A 26087-nucleotide genomic window follows, 5' to 3' on the forward strand; every position below is an offset into this window, starting at 1 on the left:
TTCATGCTATGCTATGCTACTATGCTATTCAGCTATCAACGCATCAATTGAGCTGGGACTTCATGCACACTAATACGAAGTTACTCGAATATTTACATGCTCCTCATTCTGAAACGTTTTTAAATGCATTGAAACTCCATTGAACTCTCCTCAAAGTCCTTGAAACCCTCCGAAGCCCTCTGAAAATCGATGAAACGTTTTGAAATCGCTCAGCAATCTTCTGGAGCTCTTCTGAAAGCTCTTGAAGCCCCCTGTTCTGATTCAGATATTAAAAGATTCCGTAGAACTTGTTATCTAGTTATAGCAGGGAGCGAAATGCTCTCTAGTCGAGTCCTTTAAAGTCCAAGACTCAACTATGGGACTTCAGCTGTAGCTCGTAAAAAGTCCTGTTTGCAACTGCAAACCGCTTTTTCATCTCGCGGGTGACTTGAGTCTGTCCAGTCGTTGCGTCTTTCATTATGTTATTCGCTTTGCATCGTCGACAAGGAAGTCCTTTTCCACAATTTGACAAAGCATTTGGTTTGGTTGCTCAGATTGTCCATAAAGTTTACTTTACTTTGCTCTTGAAGGCATTCATTCACCCACTGCTTTTCTGTTGCTTCCTGAACATGTGCTGCTAGAGTCATGAATTATGAACTTCCCGTGGAGCTTACCGTACATGCATGCAAATGACTGGGGTGACTGGGTCTTGCACCGAAGCCGTAACTGTGTCGCATTACAGCCATACAGGACATACAGGAGCTTCTGCTGATAACCGACAGTTTGATCATGCTCGTATCACGTGTCATGCAGTCGCACAGTTCTGGAAGAGAATTCCGCTACAAAGTTCAAAACCGTTACATTGAGTTCATAGCTTGCTTACATCTTTGCGTGCAAGAAATTCTTGTACTCTACAAAGTTTGTCCTTAAATACAGCACAGCCAAAATCCGATTCTCGGTTTATCATCATTTCATCAGGAAATTCTTCAGTCGTTCCGTTCTGCAAAACAAGGGCCGCCTTACTGGACAACCATCAAAATCCAGGGATGATTCGGCCTTGCCACAAAAAGTGTTGAGTGTCATACTTCTCATCCTTTCCAAAAAAGCAAAAGGGTCTAACTATCATCAACCTCATGTTCGCATAGTCGACGTAACCACCATTGACAAAGTACACAAGCTAATATCTGTCGTATTTGCGTATAAGTGACCAGTTTTATTCAATACAACAGGAGATCTTACCGTTAGTTAGAACTCAACATGGAAAGAAATCTTGAACTACCAATTATTTGTTACTAAAATTTCAAAAGTGTGTTGAAAACTACAGTGGCGCTTACGTCAACTATGTGAATATAGGCAGATCAGTTCCTTTTTTTTGAGAGTGTGATAGAAGAGAGGCCGTGGTTAAGACTTTCTATAAAAGGCAAAATACGTTGATTCATTATTCTTGAGCTCTGAACCTAACTATGTGGCGGCCCAGACCGGAAGAGAACAACCGATTCGCTCCAATTAAAAGCCAATTCATAAAAATGCAGATTTGATGTGATTATTCGCATTACTTTGCCTATCTTTATCGACCTCGTCAGAGCTGTCAGATTGAATCTCCCACGCTGCTGATCGAGCGTACGATGTACGATGTAAGTCTGGCACTGACTGTCCGACCAGACTCACGCCGCCGTCATCTCTTTGTAGGCATGAGTGAATTGTGATACCGGATGGTGGTGACCACTCTGACTGGACGACTACTAGGTACCGAACGGTCGAGAGACAAAAAGCAGCTCAATTAATATTGAAATTGTTTTCGATCGACTCTGTGTGCCGGTGCCAGACCTCCTCAACCCATTCAGTTGCAGGTATCGAATCAACTTCGACAACTCGGCGCGACGCGACGTCCACAAAGCAATAAGATAGATACCACTGCGACTTATTGGCACAAATGTCAAGTCTGCGTATATTGGGGGCTGGCAAACTTCATAAAGGTAGATTTACTGGATCGCCGAGAATATGTGGAGATGTGGATGCATTTAAATAAGCGGTAATAAATTATCGCTGTAAGGTGCATTCTTGGCAAAACAAATAATAATTGAAATATGCGCTGGTTGAGTCGCCCCCGCAAGAATACTGCCTGCACTGTCGGGTCGGGTGCTGGACCCTATGGTGGTCGTTTGTTTGGAACACGGTTATAAATCATTCGGCGACCGAGCATTACCTGGAAGTTTGCCGCCTGTCTGCCGTTGGATGTTGATATGAATGTGATCGGTTCTCGTAAACAAGAGTGGAAAACATTTATCGATGATCAATTGGAACCTGTGAACATCCGTCCCTTCGCGTTATGTACCAAAGCTGGTCTTGCGAGAGAAAAGACGTGCTATTACAAATCTGACAATGGTGGGTTCAACTCCCGATGTGATCACTGAACAGTAGTTGACACACGTGCTACATCACATTTAAGATAACACATAATCTACAATATAGTAGGCCACAATAATCAGTTTGCAGATGTTGCTCTCCATCCCCAATCACGCTCAATGCTCGCTACATCAAGTTCTGTGGAGGATCTGTGGCAAACATCAATTTGCAGCATTGTAGTCCGGCATTGCTGCAGCATGCCCAGCCCACCGCATCTTTGCGGCTTTGGTTAACGTTCTCCTCAACGTTCGATCAGGTGTTTATCGAAATGCTACTTCCACCTTTCAAGTAACTGATTTCCATCCGACAAGAGGCTCCCGTCCTTATCCCTGCTCATTTAGGCTTACAACATCAAGCCATTGGCTTGTGCGTTGAGCTTCTGGTAGAACTTCCAAGCTGCTTGAGAACAGTATAGCAGTTCCATTTCATCGCACTCCGCTTTTTCCGACCGACGTTTGTCAAAGACGAGTATGCTGAGGCTTCATTCCAACTTCAAAAGCTAGCCTTATGTTAGAAAAAGCTAGTTCTACAACCTGTTGCATAAAACGCCTAACTCCATCAAATTCTAAGATGCATTCTACAGTGCAATAAAATGAAGCATTCGAAAACAAGTTGCAGGCATAACACTAAAATGTCCAGCAAGGTGATAAACCCCTTTACACAACACAGTTCCCTCCAATGAATCCGAAGCATTCAAATCGAATCGTTATAGTCGATTTTACGCTTACTGCCGTAATGCAATTTATGCTATTTCCTTCCCCTTTGGAAAGCCCCATCTCCTCGGCCTCGGCTTATCCATATTATTATTATGATTGGGTGCAAAACGCGACGCAGGGCACTCAAATGATCACCACTTATAACACCCTGGCCCTGGCCCGGCCCGATCGCCGCCGCCAAGTTCACAGCACTATTATTGATCTGGATGCGACGACGGCCGGCCGCGAATACACCGTCCACGAGCACATATGATTGGAGGAAATGGACATGTTCACTTAGGGAGAGCCACTTTATGTGCAGCAGCATCCTTTCCACACCTTGACTCGTTGTTGGTGTGTTGAGAGGATGGCGGAAGGGGTATGTTCTTAGGCTAGTAACATTTGCTGCTGCCACTACTGCTGACCGCGCAACATTGTTGCACCGGATTGCGTACTGCTGCAATCGATCGTTAAAAATGGTGTCGGATTCGACACGGATCGCGCCGTACAGATTGCAGGACGATATCTAAAGAGGTGATAAAGTTGCCTTGCGCAATTGCTTTTAATGTGTAATGCTATGAGTTTTGAATTATTGTGGTCTTTACTTTGATGGAATGTTAGAACAATTAGTTTTAATATGCTATTCTAGATGCTATTGCAATCAAGAAAAATTTAAGAGAATATAAAAAAACACTTAAAACATACCCGAAATCAAATCCGTTTTGGAACGGTTTCCGAAATTTTTAAAAATCTTCTACTTTTACATATCTGGGAGTGTCTTTTTAAATAGAAAGAGGAAATCTGCTTCTACAGATAACCGAGAGGTGGGTCCTCAGGTGATGTGGGGCCGACACTAGAACCTCTTTCTCTCTCTTCCTTACCTTCGCGGTACGCCCGTTAGGGATGACTTCGAGAAGGGGGATGACTTCGTACAATGAGTACACTCTAATGGTAAGCGTTCCACCTGCTACCGCCTTAAGTTGTTCGCTCTTTCCCGGAGGCTCGGGCCCTGACTAGTACATAGACTATCCGTTGGATTCAGGCTCTTGGATGGGGAGGGGAAGCCAACTCAACTAGCTGTTGTTCGGCTCGCAATTTTCTCTGTAGTTCAAGGACGATTCGAGATACCATGAAAAAAACGGCATCCCACTTGTCCTCCCCCGTACACATCCTTTCAACAATGTTGTCAGGCGTGATATCTCTACCGCATACCTCCTGCATACTCGACCTTTGCTCCACGAGGCAAGCACATGCTCCGCGGTCTCGTCGCAGTCTGCACACTCCGGACACGTAGGAGAGCCTGCATGTCCGAATCTGTGCAGATACCACCTAAAGCACCCATGGCCTGACAGAAATTGTGTCAACTTAAAATCACCTCGCCATGGGGCCTGCTCGTCCACTTGGACACGCTCGGTATGAGCCTGTGTGTCCATCTACCCTTGTTGGAGGATCATACTCGCCAGCACGCATACCGCGTCCTTTGACACCATACGGTATGCGCTGATGACCCTAAGGCCCATCAACCTGTGCGTACTTAAGTACGAAATTTCGAGCCGCTCTACGTTTCGCTTGACCACTAGGGCGCTCGATGGCGCATTCGATGGCTGCCCAACTGACGCTATTGAACGCATTCTTCACATCCAACGAGTACCGTGATTACGCAGTAACGAATTCCTCTACGCTTTTTCTGGAGCACTATCTCGGCCGTTTCGGTTACGGTCTTAATAGCGTCCCCCATCTGAGAGTGTATTCTATAAATAAGTAACGACATACGAAAGGGTCTGTTCCACATGGTAGGGGCGACTGATCTTCGTCCGAGTGCCAGAAAAGGACTCAAAAATGAGCTCATCTGGAAACTTCCGGAATTCGGTCCTGCCGGTCCGTAAAAAAGCATGTCTATGAAAGACAAATGCAAGCCGAGACCAATAGCAACGACTCCAGGTCCGAGACAAAAAGAGAAATGCATTTGGAAATTCGGTATATGAAACTGCAGATCTTCATCGGGAGCATCCGCATACTCACGACCGACTAAAGAACCGCGGCTTCAGCATCACAGCGCTGCAGGAGGTGTGATGGGCAATATCCATGATGCGAACATTTTGAGGTAATCATATTAACTGCCAGAGCAGCGGAATATAAGTGAGCTTCGTTATGATGGCAGGCATAAAGAGGCGTGATCATTTGATGACCAATTGACGAAGAATGTATAGCTTGAGAATCAAAAACCGATTATCAACTTTAGCGTAATCAACTGGAACAGTCCTCACTCCGAAAGCACCGATGATGACAAAACCACATTCTACGCGCAGCTCCAACGCACTGGCCCAAGCACGACGTTGAGCTAATCGCTCAGGTAGGCTTGAAGGATCAACTGCTATCGAAGAAGTGATGAAGATCACCACAGCAGACGGAATTCCAAATCAACGACGTCCAATTGATGGACGGCACTACTCCGGCCAGCGCCTATCGTGGCAATCCCGTCTACGACCTGGTGAAAATCAAATTGCGGTCCGTCACTACCATTTTACGATGGACTACGTAAGCCCTAAGGCGACTGAAGTAACCGGATGTTGCCATTACTTACGCGCAGAATCTGGAGGCAGCATTGCCGTGCCTGATACGGATGAGCTCGATGTGATCCTTTTGGAAGACTTCTGTCAAAACAGACACAGCCGACGCCATCGTTGGGCACGTTGGAACGACATCGATGGAACGATTGGTTTGACGAGAAGAGGTTTTTCAGAAGCAGAATGCAACACAGGTAGTTAGTTATACTACAGCATGGGACGCGGCAGAACGGGAAATGAAACGTCCGTCCGTCGTCTCTTAAGAACACCGGTTCGACAGTATCATACCCGCGACTTATAGGGTGACAAAGGGTATTATCGGCAGGTTTGTTCTCTTCGTCAAGGGGGGTTTTTGTGGGCCCAATTTCCTGAAATTTGGGCACATAACTCAGCTTGGTTGGGAAGGATTTGAGGCCAACTTTGAGATCAACAGGTTTCAAAAAACCCCCCATGACGAAGAGAACAAAACTGCCGAGAATACATAAGTTCCCCTATCTGTACAGTGGCCACCGATATCAATTTTATTTCGATCGCCCAATCGCTTCATCATGTCCGGTAACATCCAAAACTGGCTACGCATCCATTGGTTGTAATATCTTTCCGTCGGCGTCCGCTACTAACACCGCTTCTGTGATAGGCTCAACGTCGCTGAACCATTTTGACTTTCGAGAGATCATTGGGTACTCCGCGACTCCAGAGTTAATTCAACTTATGGTGAATCAGCTCCCAACTGTTTTCCAATGCTTTTCTCTCATCCAACAGCGCAGTGAGCGTTTGTAGAACTCCATAAGAGCTAAGCATCAAACAGTGTTTGGGGTTCAACGACTTCTGCACTTATTCGTCGTCCAAAAATTCTTCTGTACTTCTGGTCGTCAAGCTTAGGGAGCCGATTGCGTGTTACAGTTCATCGGAGTTTCTTCTTTGGTGCAACGGCCCGACTGAGTAAACCGCCTCAGGGATGGCAAAAATACTTTTTCCTCTTTTCCGTTCATTGATACCGACAGTAAACTAAAAACAAAACAACGGCAGCATCAATACCATCAGCAGCCGCGCCGTCGGCAGTCAAGCTGGCGATTGATAGTTTTCGCTTCCCCACAAAAATATTTATGAGCAGTCATGCCGAGGCGGGTGATTGCGAAAAATGTCAAATATGTTCAACTGCTAATAATTCACTTGATTTAGTGAATAATTTGAATCTGTTTGCACAAATAGCTAGAGCACACACCTATCTTGGTGATGCATATAAAGAAGTTTGCCTAGAAGCGGTTTGAAACGCAGCAAAATGCGAAAATGGGAGAGACAGTAATTTCTGTTGTCGTTGTGCTCGAGTACCGGCGCTCTCGCGCTTGGAAACCGTTTCGAGGAAGAAGGCATGTTATGACATTTATTTTTCGAACAGTTATGACATTTATTTTTCGAACAGTTTGAGTTTGGCTGGGCCTGTGATGTTCGTGTGGAAAAATGTCAAATGTACAGCCGGTAATCGTTTTTTTTTAGTACATTTCTCATCCCTGCGCCAGATGCTTCTTCCCGCAACGGAGGTCAGCTGTAATGGAACTACTATCGTTTTAAGCGCCACTGGCGCACACAGCACACACTACATAGTCCAAAAAAATCGTAAATTTTCATAATGAAGCTAATCGTGTGGCAGCTCTTCCATTTACCTAAAAATAAATTAAGAAATATCGGGTAACACAATGATCCAGAATATTTTCTGGTAATATTTCTGGCATAACTAAAAGAAATTTTGGTTTCCTGAAAGTGTTCTCAAAAAAGCTGTACTTATACCAAGTGAACAAATCTTTAGTTTTGGCCAAGGAAGGCCTCCTCACAGTCGACAAGCGTGGACATTTCGCTAACGCTAGCTTAACTATGAGTTTTTCCAGAAATTTCGCAAAGAATTATTAGAGAAAATATTTCATGGTTTACTTCAGTAATTCCTTCATGAATCCGTCATAATCCTTCACAAATTTCTTAAGAAATAATTCAAGGTTTCAAAAATTTCCTTCAAGGTTTTTTTTAATGTCAGCAAAGATTCGTTCAGAAATTCCCAGAGGAATTCTCTCACGGAAACATTCAAAATATTCTTCAAGGATTCATTCGCAAATTTTCTTCAGGTATTGTTCCAGCAATATCACAAAAAAACCCTAATTAATCCACCTAGCGGTGAAGGCGCCTTTCTCGTGCCTTCAAACCCCCTTCAACAAAACTCAAGTGACATTTTGATTCACTTTCAAACGTTTAACAAAAAATCCATTTCATGGCACCAGATATGATTCGCTTAACTTGCTTTTGATGTTTGATCCTTAAACCTAAAAAAACGCTATCTTGTATTTTGAGCCGCTCTTTTGGATTTAAGTCCACAATCTTGGATATTCTGGTCGCCATTTTTGGGCTCTAGACTTCTTCCGCATACCAAATATACCCATACTGCATGACTTTAGAGCCAGAAATTCCATTAAACAACCGCCATCTTGAACTTGGAGCCGTTATCTTTGATTTTAGACCTCCATCTTGGATATTATGCCCGCCATTTTTGGACTCTGGACCGGACATCTGCTTCATATAAAAAATATAAGCCGCCATCTTGGATTTTGTGACGCCATATTGGATATTCTGGTCGCCATTTTCGAATCTAGACTTCTTCTCTATACCAAATACACCCATATTGTCATCTTGAATTTTAGGCCGCCATGTTGGATTGTGGGCCGCCATCTTGAAAATTCTATTCGCAATTTTTGGACTTCGGACATCTTCCCCATGCCAAATATACCCATATAGCATGGCTTTAGGGCCCAAAACACTATTAAAAAGCCGCCATCTTAAATTGGGAGCGGCCATCTTGAATTTTAGACCGCCATCTTGAATATTCTGGTTGCCACTTCAGGACTCCAGACATCTTCCCTATACCAAACATACACATAATGCATGGTTTTAGAGCCTAAAACGCTATTCAACAGCCGCCATCTTGGATTTAATACCGTCATCTTGGATATTTTGGTTGTAATTTTTTGACTCCGGATATCTTCCCTACACCAAATATACTCTAATAGCATGGTTTTAGAGCCTAAAACACCATACAACAGCCGCTATCTGGAATTTAGAGCCGCCATCTTGGATTTGGAGCCGCCATCTTGGATTTTAGACTACCATCTTGTATATTTTGTTCGTCATTTTTGGACTCCAGACGTCTTCCCCATACCAAATATACCCATATTGCATGATTTTAGAGCCTAAAGCACCATTCAATAGCCGCCATCTTGAATTTAGAGGTGCCATCTTGGTTTTTATTCCGCCATCTTGGATATTTTGTTCGTCATTTTTGCACGCCGGACAGCTTCCTCATTCCAAATATACCCATATTGCATGATTTTAAAACCTAAGACACCATTAAACAGCCACCATCTTGAATTTGGAGCCGCCATTTTGAATTTTATACCGTTATCTTGGATATTTTGGTCGTATTTTTGGACTCCAGACATCTTCCCCATGCCATATTTCATGGTTTTAGAACCTAAAAAACCATTAAACAGAAACCATCTTGAATTTGGAGCCGCCATCTTGGATTGTATACTGCCATCTTGGATATTTTGGTCGTATTTTTGGACACCGGACCTTTTCCCCATACTAAATATACTCATATTGCATGGTTTTAGAGCCTAAAACACCAATAAATAGACGCCATCTTGAATTTGGAGGCGTCATATTGGATTTTATACCGCCATCTTCGATATTTTTGTCGTATTTTTGTACTCCGGACATCTTCCTTATACCAAATATACCCATATTGCATGGTTTTATAGCCTATCTTGAATATTAGGCTGCCATCTTGAATTTTGGGCCGACATCGCGAAGTTTGTGATCTCCAGTGTTGATTTCCGCACAATATTCGTCAACCAAGCAGGTTTTAAAAATCTGCGCAGTTTGATGTGTCGCATGACGGGGCTTGGTTCAGTTTTATATACGGCCGGTTCTACCGGTGCTGGTCCGGATCACTGAAATGGCCATGACTCCGGAACGCCTTGACCGATCCGAACCATTTTCAATAGCAAACAATGCGGTAAAATTCGGGTTCGTTTCGAGCTATAAAAGAATCGGCCAATGGCAAGTGCCTTCAAAGTAAGTGAACTTATTTTGCGCACAGACATACATACATACACACATACATACATCATCTCAAATCATCGAACTGAGTCGATTGATATATGCGGCTTGATCCTTTTTTTTCGAAAAATCGGTTTTTGTGTGAACATATCGCCTTTCCAGTACACTTAGTGTACGAGAAAGGCAAAAACTCTGAGAAAATCTTGCATGAATTTCTTCAGAAACGCTTCAAAGGTTTCCTCCAGATATTCTTCCAGATATTTAAGCAGGAACTCATTAGGAAGACTCCATTAGAAAATCGTCTAAAGATTCCTTCAGAAATTGTTCCGAGTTTTTTTCAGGATTCCTCTAGAAATTTCATAAAGAACTCTTTCAGAATATCTTGAATGGGTTGCTTCAGAAATACTTCATTCACGGATTCCTTTGGAAATATCTGTAGTAGGGTGGCCCACACTTATATGAAAAACAAAAATTTCAAAAAATACCAAGTCTTACCTCCTAAATCAGTTGTTTTGGACTCCCAAAAGTTACGTTCAAAATTTGAGCAAAATCGGTTGAGCCTAAGGGGGCGCTCAAAACGCTTGAAGTTTGTATGGGAAAACTTGGCCAGATGTATGCAGAAATTTTAAGTTTTCGAATGTTGCCGCTAGGTGGGGCTGTTAGCGTTCAATAATCAAACCCTTTGGTATTATTGTAGGTGACTATATGCCAGAGAACTTTGTCGAAGACCGCGAAGTGATCCCACGGCTGTGAAAAAAGTTATACCCTAGGAAAAGTGAGGATAAACTTTATTGTTATTTTTCCAATACATGTAAAATTTTTGCTTTTTATATAAGTGTCTGCCACCTTAATCTGATGATATTTATTTAGAAATTCATCCAAGGATTACGCTAAAAAATCTTTCCGTGATTCCTCTTTAAATTCTTTAGATGATATTTCAGAAATTATTCCTTCCGGAATTTCTGCACCAATCCATTTAGAAATTTCTCCAAGAATTTTCCCAAAAACTACCCCCGGAATTCTTCCAAGAATTCATTTGGAAATTTTCTCAAAATATGTATTTTGCAGAAATTATTTCTGAAAATTTTCTAACAACTTCTTAAGGGATACCTTTGAAAATTTGGTCATGGATGGAGGCAGTTCTTTCAAAAATCGTCCAAGACCATTTTCGGATGAGATGGAAATGGTCTTGAAGCATTTCATACGTAACTCCTCCAAGGATTATTCTATATATTCGCCCAGAGACTCCCTACGAAATTCCGATTGATATTTCGTCGGAAATTTCTCTAGAGATTATTTTGATGGATGTTTGTTTGTTTGATTTGTTTGGGTCAAAGAAATGGGTGCTTTTTTTCAGGAAATCTCCCATTTTTTTAGAAATTACTTTAGGGATTCCTTCAAAAATTTATAAAAATAGAACAGGAATTTCTTCACAAATTCTTTCAAAAAATCTTCCATTGATTCATTCCAAAGTTTTCTTGGGAAATTAGTTATAAATTCCTGCAAGGATTCCTTCAGAAATTCCAATAGAGATTTTTACAGAAATATTACACAAAAGCTGCCAAAAATCTTTCTAAATTGCTTCAGAAAGTACTCCATGATTTTTTTCCGAAAATTTCTTTAAAAATTCCACCAGAAATTCGTCCAGGCCAGGGGTTTGTTCATATTTCTAGATATTTATCCAAATTTTCCCCTCAGGCATTGATTTAGAAAATCATTCACAAACCTTTCCAGGGTTTTCTTCAGAGATTACCCTAAGAAATCTTTCGGAAATTTCTCCAAGCATTCCTTCAAAAATTCTCCTAGAAATCATTCAAAAAATCTTCCAAAGATTCATTCAAATTTTTTTTTCAGGGAAAGGTTTAAAGATTCCTCAAAAAGTTCTCGAAGGATTCCTTCAGAAAACCATCGATTGATTCCCTTACAAATACCTCCATGACTTTTTTTTAGAAATTTCAAGAATTTTTTCCAGAGGTTCATTCAGAATGGCTTTCAGATATTTGTCTGAAATATCCCTTCAAGAGATTTTTTGTTTGGATAACCTCACTGAGTATCCTCCAAAAAAATCTTGAGTTTTTTTTTCGAAAATCTTTTAGCGAATAATTCGGCAATTTTCTCCAGGAATTCCTCCCAAAAACTTCCTCAAGAAGTTCCTTCAGAATGTTCTTAAGTGATGCATTTGGAAAATTTTCGTGGTTTGCTTCAGAACCACTTTCAAGAATTTCATCGAAACTTTCTTTAAGAATTTCCGCACTAATTCATCCATGGGCTTCTTTAGAAAGTTCTCCATGAATTCCTCCTGGAACCCTTCCAGAGATACGTTCCATGGGTTCATTACGGATTCTTCTGGAAATATATCAGTCTCCTATAGAAATTCCACTTAGAATTCAGTACAAAAAATCGATCCCCTGGAAATTCCCGAAGGAATGTCTCCAACAATATCTTCAGAGATTCTTGCATGATTTTATTTTCACACGGGAAAAAATCCAGAAGCAAAAACTGTTAAACCCATCATGATCTCAGACGAGACTCGCGAAGACGGTTTTCTTTTTCTCCAGTTTGTTAGGCTGATGCAAATTTTATTTTGACTTTTTGTCTCCCCCCCCCTTCAAAAATTTTTGGCTGGATTTAGCATTGTGAGGGGGCAGAGAAAAAAATATTTATTAAAATATCGGGTTTTGGTGAAAATTCTTTAACAAATCCGATGAGTTTTTAATATTTTTCAGATTAAATGCTTTATTATTTTTATCCCCCCCCCCCTCGACCTGTCAAAGAGTGGTGGGACAAAAAGTGAAATAAATATTTGTAACGGCCTTATTTTTTTTTCTTCTTCCTACCTGTGTTGACATCATGTTTTGGGCTGGTGGTTCAAACACGTACGTAACCGCATCATCTCACATGCAGTGTGACTGAATCCCATTCACGCACAAAATCATGTTGAGGTGAAATTTTGCATCGTCAACAATCGCCAAGCAAAGTAATCATTGAAATATTTTGTTTTCAATTTATTTTTGACATCACAGAAGAAGAAAATGCTGCTCGGAGTGAATTTTGGCTTCAGAATATATCTCGAATAGCAATACTTTCCTCGTTTTAGGTAACATTATCAAACGGGCTACAACTGACAGCTGCATCTGAGCTACACTTGTTTTGACGTTGCTTTTTTCCTCTTCGCGAGTCTCGTCTCAGGTCATGATTGGGCGAAAAATATGCAAAATACACCATAAAATTCGGCATGATATCATGCCGCATGTACTCCGACTGAATCATGAAATTTATGTTTGAATTATGACGAACTTTTATGAATGCATAAGCCTTATTCAAAAAACTAGTATTTGTCATTTATGATTGTGATTCCACCGGCATAAATTGGCAATTTCATAATATTATGCGGCATGTACCCCAAAATCATGACGAAAATCATAAGCTTTATTCATGAAACTAGTGCTTGCCTTTTATGATATCTTATTGTTTTTTTTAAGTGATTAAGTTAGAAGTTAGCATGCATGATAACAAAAGAAACAATTCGTGTCTAAATTATCTATTATTGAAATGAGATGAGAACATAGGGGTATAGCAAGAAAAAGGGTACTCATACCCCAAAGCCTTTTTTTTTGGTTTTTTATGATGGTTGTAAGAACCTAATTGTATACAGTCATTACATAGAAAAACGATATAGTGCAACTCCGATTGTCATGAAACTTGGTAGGTTTGTAGTTCTTCGAAAATAATTAGACCCGTATTTTTTATTTCGTCATTAGGGTGACCAATTTTCAGATAAGGTGCTCCTAAAAGTCAAGGTTTTAAAAAACTGAAAATATTCAAAAAATTATAACTTTCGAACCAGTTAACCGATTTTAAACTTCTTTTTTTTGTTTTGTTTGAAAGCTATTGAATTTAGTTTTTAGGAAAAATACGTTAAATGGGCCAAATTGTGTTTTTGTGCAAAAAATAAGGAAAAATATTAGTTTTTTACGTTTTTATGATCTCGGGACCAGATAGGTACCCTAGGTTTATATTTTTATCAGAAAATTCAGGAAGTTTGGCGTAAGTAATCAAAGAATAAAGATGTATGTTTTTTTTTGCTTTTGAGATATGTTTTTTTGAAATTAAAAAGCCAAATTTTCCCATACAAAACTTTTTATTAAATTTTATTATATTTTGAATCCTTATACATGTATGGATACCAAAAAAAGGAATACAAGGCATAGTTTTATGATGATTTACAATATCAGGCAATTTTAGAGCAGCTAGTATTAAAATATATGACTCTCGATTCAGAAAATCACCATTTAAAAAAAATTAAAATTGCCCACACTACATGGCATAGGAAATTTTCATGATTTTTTACATTACGCCGCACAGTGAAGCACCTAGTACATCAAAACTGATCAAAGTTATTTTGACGTATTTTCGCAACCCAAATGCAACCCAAATTAGTAATGAAAAGTATTTCATAGTTTTCAATGTTAAAATTTATTAGTAGGGAGAAACAACCAATCTAACCGAATTCAACAAGATTTTTTTTTTTATTAATAATACAACTATTCCATAGAAAATCGATATAGTGTGTCTCCGTGTCATCGTGATACTTGGTGGTTTTGTGGTTTATCGAAAATAATTAGACCCGTATTTTTTTTATTTCGTCATTAGGGTGACCAATTTTATGATTGAAAAATCAAGATTTTTCGAAACTATTTTTTTTTTCAAAAATTCACAGCTTTTGAACCAGTTGGCCGACTTTAAACTTCTTTTTTATTGCTTGAAAGCTGTTGAATTCTAGTTTTCAGTAAAAATACGTTCAGTGGGCCAAATAGTGTTTTTGGGCAAATAATATCATATAATAATGTAATTTTCACGATTTTTTCAAAGTGCTGCAACTTTTGAAATCGGAAACATCCGGAAGGTTTTCTTTCTGCTTTTGAAAGAGGAACAATAGTTATATCATACACTGAAAAAAGATTTCCCGGAAACAGCCGGAAAATCAACTTATTTCATTTTGAATGTACGGTAAAGGATTCCATCAAATATTTTTTTTTTTCAATATTTTCATATATTGTATGTAAACTTAACGTCAATTTGTTTGGATTTCAAATTTACAGAATAACAACATTAACCTTATTTAACAAACTGCGTCGTTGAATTGATTGATTGTTCATTTTATTCACTTTATATGGTCAAAACTAGCACGCGCTGTGAGTTATAAAAAGAAAACGAATAAAATTCAGCTTCACTAAACCTCTTATACCCTGGTCCTAGCCTGTCCCCGCAAGAGGACAAATCCAAAAAAAAAAAAAAAACCTCTTATGATAAGCGTAAACAAAACATTTGGACACTGCATAGCTGTCAAACGATTACACGATAACTACACTTGGCAAAAACGCAACGGAAAACCCAATTACTTCCACTTATGATCAGGTTTTGATATGATTTACTCCAATGTGCGCCGTTACAAATATTTGTTTTACTTTTTGTTCCACCACTCCTTGTCGAGGGGGGGGGGGGATAAAAATAATAAAGCATTTAATCTGAAAAATATTAAAAACTCATCGGATTTTTTAAAGGTTTTAGCAAAACCCGATATTTTGATAAATATTTTTTTTATCTGCCCCCTCAAAATACTAAATCCTGCCAAAATTTTTTGAAAGAGGGGAGACAAAAAGTCAAAATTAAATTTGTATCCGCCTTAATTAACTATCAATAACATCGCATCACCTTATAACAAACTACATCGCGTACTAAAATTATACTAATAAACCAATCAAGTTTCCATACTGCTTTAGCAGCAGCACTGAGTGCTGCTCAAATCTTACTGCTCAAAAGGATGATACCCGTAACGAGCAATGGAAAACCGCAATCCTATTACGATTGTTGTACCCACCGACGTTAAAATCTCATAAGCCGTATGGAACATTCGAGGATGACTTCTTGTCTCCCTCCCTGCACATAGTTAAGAATATTTGTTTATGGCCATCCTGAATGTATGGTTCACTATCGCAGATTATATCGGATTTCAAATCTTTATATTTATGTTTAATTACCATCCGACATCTCGACTGTCGTGGATCCGTTCGAAGAGTGCGTACGAGAATATGACTATAATTATATGCGAAGTTTACGGCTGGCTTGGCTATCCCATCCGGCCGGATGTATGATCATTTGAAGAGCTGGAATGTGATTTTCCTATGGTGATACAGCACTCTTCTTCCGACAGCGTGGTCCTGAGTCTCTACATTCATTCCTTAGCTTAAGAAACATACTGTCATACATGTGCCCATTCTCAGCTCATTTCAGAATGCGTTAATTTTCAATGCCCGCTAGTTTTATCGCGCAAATAATCGTTGCAGCCATCCACTGCTGGGGTATTAATTGTTCGTTTTTTTCTCTCTCTTTCTCTTCCCTCTGCAGCATCCAAATGCTACCTGTTGGACGACCTTCGACGCGACGAGAAGCTGAAAGATATCGCCAATACGATCACCAATGTGAACCGTTGGAGCTCGCCGTGCATCGTCGACAGTATTCCATTGACGGTGGTTGGAGTGTCGCAGGATGAGAAGCCCACCCGGGACGAGAACACAGTTCCTCCACAGTTCAGTGCCAAGTCGACCGGCCAAATGCGACCCCAGTCCCTGACGATACCGTCCTCAGCCCCGGCCATCGTGTCTGCCATCGTTAAGAAGATACCCACCGGTATCAGTAGTTCCACCAAGTCTGACCTGTCGAAAACCAGCCAGAACACTATCTCTAGTCCGAAGTTGAAACCTAGTCAAACCCACGAGCGAGGCGATCCCGATGGGGATTGCGGTCTCGACGATGCCCCTGCTAACTATCTCTCGAAAAACTCCGAACTCCGGGTTACCATCCCGTCCACGGAAGAGCTGATCAACTCGAAAAAAGGATGGCTCATGAAGCAGGACAGCCGATCCAGCGATTGGAGCAAGTATTGGTTCTCGCTACGAGGTGCTGCCTTATTCTACTATCGAGATCCGGTAGCCGAGGAGAAGGGTGTACTGGATGGGGTACTGGACGTCAATAGCATAACCAGTATCACAGAAGTGCCAGTTGCTAGGAACTACGGATTTCAACTGACGGTAAGTTGCTCATTACAAATCACGCATTTTCATTGTTGCCTAGCTCTGAATTTATCCTTTTCTTGTTGCTTTTGACTAGCAACTCGTAAAACTGAAATTTTCGCTTCTTCTGGAAATGGGGAGGGGTATGGATTCGAAAGTATCGAATCGATGTCTAGAAAAGGTGTACCATGGATTTTTTTCATAGAAGCTGCATTATCCCTAACACTCCATGGTACGCCTTTTCTTTTTTATATTGTGCATGCAATCACAATGGTGATTGAAAAACTTGGAAAATTTTTGTTTTTTGTTTTACAATGATAATGACCCCTATTAATCTCTTTTAGACATGGGACAACCGACGCATCGTACTGTCCACGGTAACCATCAGTAATCGAAACAACTGGATAAATGTGCTCAAGAACGCCGCCGGATTACCTCAGACCAAAGTTACACTAAATAACAACAACCTGGGACTAAACAATCAAAACGATGAAAACTTCAAAACGTTAACCGACAAACCTCCATTAGAGATAGAAATCATAGACAGCAACCCAACGCAGGATAAAATCGGCAGTCATAATACTGGAACCATTAGCACCCGCATCAGTACCGAGACTACCCAAGGCGAAGACCAAGTGGACTGCAAGCCCATCCAAAAAAGTCAGGACGTAGTAGTGCATCTCACCAAGTCAAGCAGCACCTGCGACGCTCTGAACAACAACCTCCCTCCAAAGCCATCCAGCACACCGACGGTCACGAGTCCTGTAACGCCCGTAACGCCAATCACGCCCAAGTCCATGCTGTTCTCCTCCGATGAAGAATATCGCACTGCATCGGAAGGAGGTCGCAGAGACAGCGTCGGTGATTGGGGCTCCCCAGTTTCTCCTTCCCCTCCAGTGCCACTGTCAGCGATAGCTAGAACCAAAGATAGATTAAGAACATCCCACAACCGGTTACATAAACGCAGTCGATCGTCACCCCCGTCCTCGAGGCGTAGCACAATCGAAAGCGTGCAATCGGAAGACCTCCCGCTCATCAACCCCGTTCAGGAAGAAGTTTGCATGGACAAGGAACTGCAACTGCGATTGCAAGCTGCCGAAAAAGAACTGTCGATCCTTCGAGAGGAAACTCACGAGCGAGAAGCACGAATGTCCGACCTGTTGGCTGCACTCGAACGAACCGAACAAGAACTAACAAGGAAACGAGAAAGCGAAGAAAACCGAGATAAACTCATGACGCAACTCGACGCAAGTAGAGCCAATGCTCAGGAAATCATCGACAGGATAACAGTGGAGCTTGACAAGAGTCGCGAAACAGTGAAAGAGCTGGAAGATCGGTTGGCACGTGGCATCGAGGAAAATGAATCCCTGTACAAGAAAATCAGAGAATTTGGCATTTCTAGTCCTGCATCCAGCTTGTGTAGTCTCAATACAAAAACAGGTAAAATGCGTCGGATGGACTCGTTTAGTGATTTGACAAGCCTGAATGAGGTTGACCCGAACACGTTGGACAAGGACATGCTTGCGGATGAGTACCACGAGCTGAGAGCACGTTTCGAGAAGGCCGTCAGTGAACTCAAAGCCATGAAACGAGAACTAAAGGACTCTCACAAAATGTACGATGACCTTGAGATTTCATTTGCCACGTTAAAAAGGGAAATCGATCGACAGGCTAAGGAACAGGAGTCACAATCGAAAATGATGGCCGACAGAATACAGGACATGACGAACAAGTACACCAACGCCGAGAAACAAGTCAGACTCCTTCGACAAAAACTGGTGAGAAATGAAAAGCGGAGGTCACTATCGCTGAAGGGAAAGGAATCGCTAACGATTCAGAAGGAACTGGAAGAGAAGGTTACGGAGCTGGAGCATAAAATCGATGCTTTGGAGCAGGGAGCGGTGATAGCCGAAGCAACGGTGGCTCAAGGAGAATCATCTGAACTGAAAAACGTCAAACGAGCGTCCACTCGGTTACGAAGGAAAAGTTTGGATAGTGCCACAATCTCCTCACAACCGATGCAAGTTCTGCTCAGGCTGAATAACTTGGAAAAACGTGTCGACACTGTTAAAGCAACTGCCGGAGAAATTTTGACAATCCCTGGGTCAAGTGAAAGTGTGAATACTGCTGGTATGATAAGCAGCGGAAGCACTAGCAGTATCAGCAGCGTCGGTGTTGTCAAATCTACCCCAAGCACTAGTCCAAAGGTTTCCGAGCACCTAATGGATCGGTTGAAGAGTTTAGAAGGTGTAGTCATATCCGTTCGTGACCTAGTCGACCAGAGTATGCGTCAATTCCAGAACCTACGATCCTCTCGATCGCGGCGATCAGTTTCTCCCATCGCCGACAAAAAGGATTCGTTCAAATTTATCGAAAGGTGCTTATCGGAAGTTTCCAAATTGTTGCGGGATAGCTGCGAGCATTGCGTCATTCAAGATTGTTCATTGAATAACAACATTGTCCTTCTACCGGAAACCAATCCAATCAAATTGGCTCTCACGCAAATGGAAAGCCAGCTGAAAAATAAGCTTTGTGATCTTCTGAAACAACGGCGAATGCTTCGTGAAACGAATGGGCTGACACAGAAGAAAGACATGGAGTTGCTAGCTGAACGGATCGCCTTCGAAAGCGTTTGCTTTGGCCGGATGCGGAACGCATTGGAAAGGGCGGAAGGCATGAAGGAGCATGAAGAGAAACAAACCAAAGTAGAGGTATCTGAAACGATACAGCTGATGGCAATGCTCAAGGCAAAACTGGCCGGAAAATGTGGCATCAAGCCCAACAGCAGCATTGACGTGCTTGCAAGTGTCCTAGCCAGGAAGCTCATGCTGTCAGCAGGTCGAACCAGTAACATAAGATCACTTAACTTCCCTACCATCAACACTAATTTGCTGGATGATTTACTTCGTCAGCAAAACGAAGTCCACATGGTAGCTAAACGGTACAAAACGACTGTTATGGAGAATCTGGCGTACGGTCTAGCCGCCGAAACGTTAAGTTACATTTCTTCATCAAACGAAACCATTCAGGGAGCCGTGCAGGAGGCTTGGCGACAAGCCCAGGAGGCAGTTAATGCTGAACTGGTACAGTCTGAGATCGCTCATATTATGATGCGAAGTGCTCAACGGTATGAGAACTCGCTAACACCTGCATTCGGTTACGCGTTATCCACTGACGAGCGAATAACGTTTGAAAACTTTGCTGACGCAGTCCAGGATGTGCTGCGAAGAGAGATGGAACTAGCAGTTATGCAGCTGACGGAATGCTACGAGGAAAGCCTGGCGAAGATGAAACGTGGTCAGTGGAGACTCCATCTAGAGCAGGAACGAAAACCGAGCGAAGGGCGCCAGCTGCTGGCAGAATTTGCTGACATTATTGCACACAAAGCTCTGATTGATGCTCGAGTTCAAATCCTGAAAGGTGATTACGTCCCTGCCAAGATCAAACTCATCAATGAAGATAGTAACAACTTTAGCGTTGTTGCGCTGAAGAAATACGAAAACTTGTACACCGATCTCACCGCTGACCTCGAAATCGCCAATTCGGATGACATCCTCGCTGAGGCTGATTTCAATTTCATGTACAAATTCTTCGTAAATGAACATCTTAGCAGCAAAACAGATATCAAAGAAATATCTTCCACGTTAAACGAACTGGAACGATCAGTGGTGTCGTTGCAGAATACAATGACGCCAGATAACGTACTAATCGCCAGTACGGTAGATGTCGACAGTCTACGAAGCATTCATGCTAGGTGTGCGGAGATTCAAAATCGAATAGATTCCCTGATTGACACAGCCAAGTCAATCCAAGCTCAATGTGATGAGTGCGACAGGTTGCAAGATACACTTCATCAACTAACTGATCGACATGAAATCGACATCGCTAGCTTGAAGCAACAAAACGATGAACAGGTCTGTCTGTTAACGAGGACGATTGATGAGCAAAAAGAGCTTATCAAAAGCATCGAAAGTGAAAAGACCGAAATTCAAGAGCGGTTGAGAAATGAGAAAAATGTCTTGAAACTACGAGAAAAAGAATTCAATGACCTCAACAGCAAGCTAAAAGAATACGAAACAATGTGCCATGAGAAGGATAAGGAAATCGAAGATCTGTTGGAGAACTTCGACGAGGAACGTAAAAAGTCGAAGGTGCTGCGCGACAAGTACGAAGAACTGTCGAGCAACTTCCAAAAGAATACCGAAGAGTATGCTGAGCTTGAAAAGGAACGCGATTACCTGTTCGAGCAAATCCGCAAAGAGAAAGATCACGTCAAAAAGTTAGAGAAACACCTGGAGATGCTCGAGGCAGAGCACGCCCAACAGGTGGACAATTTGCATGCCGCGTATCGGGAGCAGCAAATGGCCAACGAAATTGACTCGCAAAAGGACAAAGACGACGAAGATAGCTTGCGACTGAAGTACCAAGCGGAAATCGAGCAACTGAGGGTGAGTGACAAATTGGGGACGGGTGATTTCAACGACTGAATAAACGACTAACCTTTGTTTTGTGTGTTTTTCTTCTTATTTAGGCTTTATGTGAGAAGGGACTGGCAGCGATGGAGGCATCGCACAAGCGAATCATTCACGATCTGGAGGAGAAGCACCAACACGAGATTGCGCAGCTGATAGTGGAAAAGGAGCAAGCACTTGCCGAAGAAACGCAGGTGAGTTAATCGAGATGATTGTTTGTTGGAGGGAATCTATTGTGACTGAATATTGTTTTCTTCGATTTAGGCAACACTGGCAGCACTGGATGCAATGCGCAAAGCTCACCAGAATGAAGTCCAGCGAGAAGTTGCTCGGTTTAAGCAAGAATTTTTGAAGCAATTTCAGAAAGGTGGCCAATCGCCAACGTCTGTCAAAGAAAAAGAGTAAGTTATTCGAACAACTTTGTTTAGAACAGGTGAATCATCACTGCTACAATTGCATATTTTAGGCAAGAATTAGAGGAAGTTCGGCAGGAAATTCTGTCTTTATCGGAAAAGTACTCCATGAAGTGTGTTGAAACGGCTTCGCTTGAAGAGAAGCTAAGAATTGCATCGCAACAGCTGAAATATTCGCAGCAGCACATCCAGCAGCTCGATGTTAGGTAACGTACAACTTGCATCGAGTGCCAAACTAACAAGTGCAATTTTGTAATTATCGTATCTTATTTTGCAATTTCCACCGCAATTACAGAAACAAACAGCTAAGGGCACACTTTGTGTCGGGTGACTCGACTGATGCCATCTCTTCGATCAGCTCAACGCCGAAGGCAACTTCCCTGCAAAGCTTGGTAAGCATCTGATCATGAGTCATGGTGAAAACGTGTTTTGAGTTTTTCGGTGCTCTTTTTGGATTTGTTCCATCATTTTTATCAATAACACATCGTTTTCATTCTAATAGCTCGCTTGTATGAATAGACATTCAGTTGTTTGATTTTGTTTTTGGTTTTTCTTTACCCAACTAAATACGTTCATTCTAACATGGAAAAACACTAACAGCATGATGATGCAAACGTTAAGAAGCCATCGACCGACGGTAACCGGCATCATTCGCTTTCGACGGTGATCAAAGCAGCAGCCAACAACGGTGGTTCCGCAGCATCTGGCAGCCACAACAGTCCTTCCTCGGGCCATTGTTTCGATAACAGCAGCAAAGAATACCATTCTATTAACAATAAGAAAGAATCGCATCCTAGGTTGAAACTATGCGAAGGTATTTCCGTTTTCAGTTGAACTTATGTGCACTTTATTGGTTATGGTTCTGTTTTCTTCCTCACATTCTATCAATGACTAACAATACAAAATCTCAAGAATACAACAATTTTATGAAGACTTGTTTACATTCGGCCTAAAAAAGAGAGATTCTGTTGGAGATCACCAATACTTACCTCACATATCTGTTAAGTTTACTCCATTGATACGCCGCAGCTGTTACTGACATACAGCAGCCAGGGTTGTTTTCGATCACCTGGCAATCTATTGACTCATTTGTCCATAACTCAGTTCCGAAGCCTAATATTGAAATGTGGTGTTCGGCAAAGCTGTAGATTAGGGTTTTCCCTACAATTATCACCAAGGACGCTATATTCTAACTCTCATATATACGGCGCTAGAGCGCTAGTACCACCTACTCACACTAAACGATCGAAAAATCCGATGAGTAGGTGGTACTAACACTTTTACGCAGTAAATATTAGAGTTAGAATATGGCACCATCTCAATTTTGGGGACCAATCTGGGTTTGTCATTATCAAATATATATCCTCCCAGGTGTCCACGCGAGATCCCTTTGATTCTCAACCTGCACATTCTTTCGTCGATCGGCCATCAATTGATCACGCGCCTCTGCATATCTACTTACCATGATCATGATGAACCGGTAGTCCTTCAGTAGACCAGCTAGTATGCGGGTGCTCCAGATATAGTTGAAAGACCGGCAGTTCCACGTACCGGGTTTCAAATTACAGACCTTTTCGATCGCTGGGGTTGTTGCCGATGGTCTGGGTTCGTATTATTCTGTTACTCACTTTCCGTTTTCCTTGGCGCTCGGATGTTGATCAGCCACTCCTAACAGGCGCTGTTGTGAGCCGCTCCTCTTTGAGATCAGAAGCCCAGGCTTGCAGAAGCATATCTCCGCCCCTTCCCTATCAGCCTACGACCGAAGCACACACCGGCCAAAGTTCCCTAGGTTGCTCGCAGCCCAGCCGGTGCCCAAGCTGCTGAAGAGAGGTCGATGACCGCAGAGCCGAATACCGATAACGGATTGCTGCTTTAATTCCTTGTTTTCTCGCTCGTTCAATCGCAGCTCAAGTCCTGTATCTTCCTACAGGTGAAATCTTTGATGCACTGTTACCTCTGGTTGCGTAGCTCACCCAAATTATTCTCGCCGGTGGCTATAGGAACATTCTCGAGGTGGTTCATTGATCTTCTTCACTGCCCTCTACCAAAATGTTAGATGCAGCACGATCTTTACAGTGAAGGAGATTTTGACATTGTCCTCTGATTGATAAGCTTCACCTTCTTTATGTGTCCTCTAGCCGGCGAGTACTGTAGATCTTCTTCTCAAGCACTTTTTTGTAAGTCGACAAAGAATACAAACAAATAATCCTTGATTGTTGCATTCTTGAGAGTATCATTGTAAATATAACCGATTCTATTGTAATGTCTCTTTCAATTATCTGGGTCTTTCTATGTGTCGGTCCAACTTGTACGTCCAGTTTTATCTAACGCAGTTTTTGTCTACTTTCAGGAGCCAAACTAGGCGTATCTACAGTTTTCCCCAACTCCATGTCGACCGGGCTCGACTCGGTGAACCTTACGAGCAGTAACAACCGAACCAAAGTTCTAAACTCCAAACACCTAAATATGAGCCTTCTCAGCGGAGGAGGATCAGCACGACACAGCACCAGCACCACCAATACCATCTCCTCACCGGCCAGCACTGGCCTCAACACCTCGACTAGCAATGCATCGTCGGGCAGCAGCAGCCAAAGTTGCACCAGCAAAACTAATAATAATAATGATAACGAGTGCCTAACCGAGCTTAAGCCAGCCAATAAGATGAGTTCGCCCCTTCCCTTAGATGAGAAGGACGTTGAACAAATTCATCGTTTCGAATTGGAAATCTAAAGAAAAAAAAAGCTTTGCTAAAAATCACGCAAGCAGCTAATTGAAACAACAATCATTATTGTTATTGACACAAACTAAATGGATCAGCTTACGATTGGATCAAGTCACCCACGCCAAAATAAAGCACTGCTTAGAGAGTTGCATTGCAAATGACTTAGAATACCTAACTGACGCCTTAAACCTAACCTCACTGTTTTGTACAATACCCAAGCAGCTTCCTGTTCGCTCCCACCAGTTATTTGTGCACGCAAAACAAATTTATTAATTACCAAACCTTTCTGTACATTGCTGCTATTCGTATGAAATTTAAATCTTATATTGATTATAATTAACGTTATTATTCATGTACAGTTAACTATGTATAAAACACCCCAAAACATATATAGTAAAAATTCATCATAGAACTTAAGCGTAAATACTAGCCCTAACACGATCGCGAGCAGCTGATCCTAATCTTTTGACAATGGAAAGAGTGTTCGTTTAAACCATATTTGCTAACATAAATTAGTTTTCACATCCCTATTCTAGCGTTAGAAACCGATTCAAGTGTTCACACCTGCCCTACACCAATTTTATGAACTATTCCTGCTCATTTTGATAAAGGATAAAAAATTATACGAAATTAGGCACCGTACTGTTGGGCAGACAGCCAGAGTTTAGTGTTTTACTCGTAGACCTAGAAGATTATTTAATTCGATTAATTTTACCACTCTGGTGTAATGCAGTCTAGCATACCTCTATACGTTTATACCAGGTTCCATCGCAAGGCCTTCGTTTCCGAGATACTGTGAAATGGGTAGGTTTTCGGAAACATCTACACGCAGTCTTCCCCGTCCCCTTTGTGGTTCTGTTGACTTTATTTTTTTATTGAACAGCAATAAAATGTGCATGTTTTTTTGTCAAAATGAAGTTATGTCTTCTTATTTTTATATCACATTTCTTTTTTCCATTTCTTTTTCGCAATCGCGATACATAATTGGCTAGATCACTCTCTAGTTTGTTCAACTCATTACGCCCGTTGCGCTCTTGGCGTTCTTGTGTGAACTGAACTGTCTATAAGACCAAGCCCACGCATGGGCTCGATCAAGCGTTTTAACGTTAAGTAGAGCCGCGAACAAAGAAGCGAACCGCACCGGTCGCTGCTAAGAAGGGCTCGAAAACGAAAAGTTTACGTACGGTTCGTAGCGGGGCTTAGAATTTAGAGACAAGCAAACTACGGTCTCTATCCGTAGGCTCGTGCGCTCTCTCGCGTTCAACTCTCTAGGTAGCGCAAAGAGAAGACGAAAAAATATGAGTAGGGATTTGTTGACAATCGTTCCTATTCGGATCATATAGTTTGTAGAGAATGATTTTCCAGTTTTGTACAGGTAATTTATTTAAGTTTGTCTCAAATATTGATATTTATTCTTGCTTTGAAGTTTCCAACGAAATAATATCATAGATCATTACATCAAAAACATAACAATTTATCTGACATACAATAGTGATAGAGTGACAATATAAACGCAGAAAAATAATAGATTGAAACAGACAAGTTTTGATTAAGTATGTTTTGAATAAAGTTTTCATTTCTTCGCCGATCATACATATCGAAAATGTATTGAATTTCTCTCTTAAAAGTAATTACGATTCTTCTAAATTGCAGCTT

At 41.5% G+C, this 26087-nt stretch overlaps 1 protein-coding gene across 4 annotated transcripts in view; it reads left to right on the plus strand.

The window, feature by feature from the left end:
- Positions 1–25348, plus strand: part of LOC115266350 (protein outspread) — a 709621-nt gene extending 684273 nt beyond the window's left edge. For 3 of the 4 annotated variants that reach the window (XM_029872484.2, XM_029872485.2, XM_029872487.2), the window contains 8 exons: positions 16160–16842; positions 17169–21272; positions 21356–21490; positions 21561–21697; positions 21763–21915; positions 22005–22101; positions 22310–22523; positions 24060–25348. In XM_029872484.2, coding sequence (XP_029728344.2) covers positions 16160–16842; positions 17169–21272; positions 21356–21490; positions 21561–21697; positions 21763–21915; positions 22005–22101; positions 22310–22523; positions 24060–24439 — 5903 coding nt within the window. In that variant the 3' untranslated portion in view covers positions 24440–25348. The remainder of the gene's footprint in view (positions 1–16159; positions 16843–17168; positions 21273–21355; positions 21491–21560; positions 21698–21762; positions 21916–22004; positions 22102–22309; positions 22524–24059) is intronic. The other variant, XM_062851589.1, reaches the window with a different exon arrangement.
- Positions 25349–26087: the final 739 nt, after the last annotated feature.

Source organism: Aedes albopictus, chromosome 2 (genome assembly GCF_035046485.1).
Source record: "Aedes albopictus strain Foshan chromosome 2, AalbF5, whole genome shotgun sequence".
Taxonomy (NCBI): domain Eukaryota; kingdom Metazoa; phylum Arthropoda; class Insecta; order Diptera; family Culicidae; genus Aedes; species Aedes albopictus.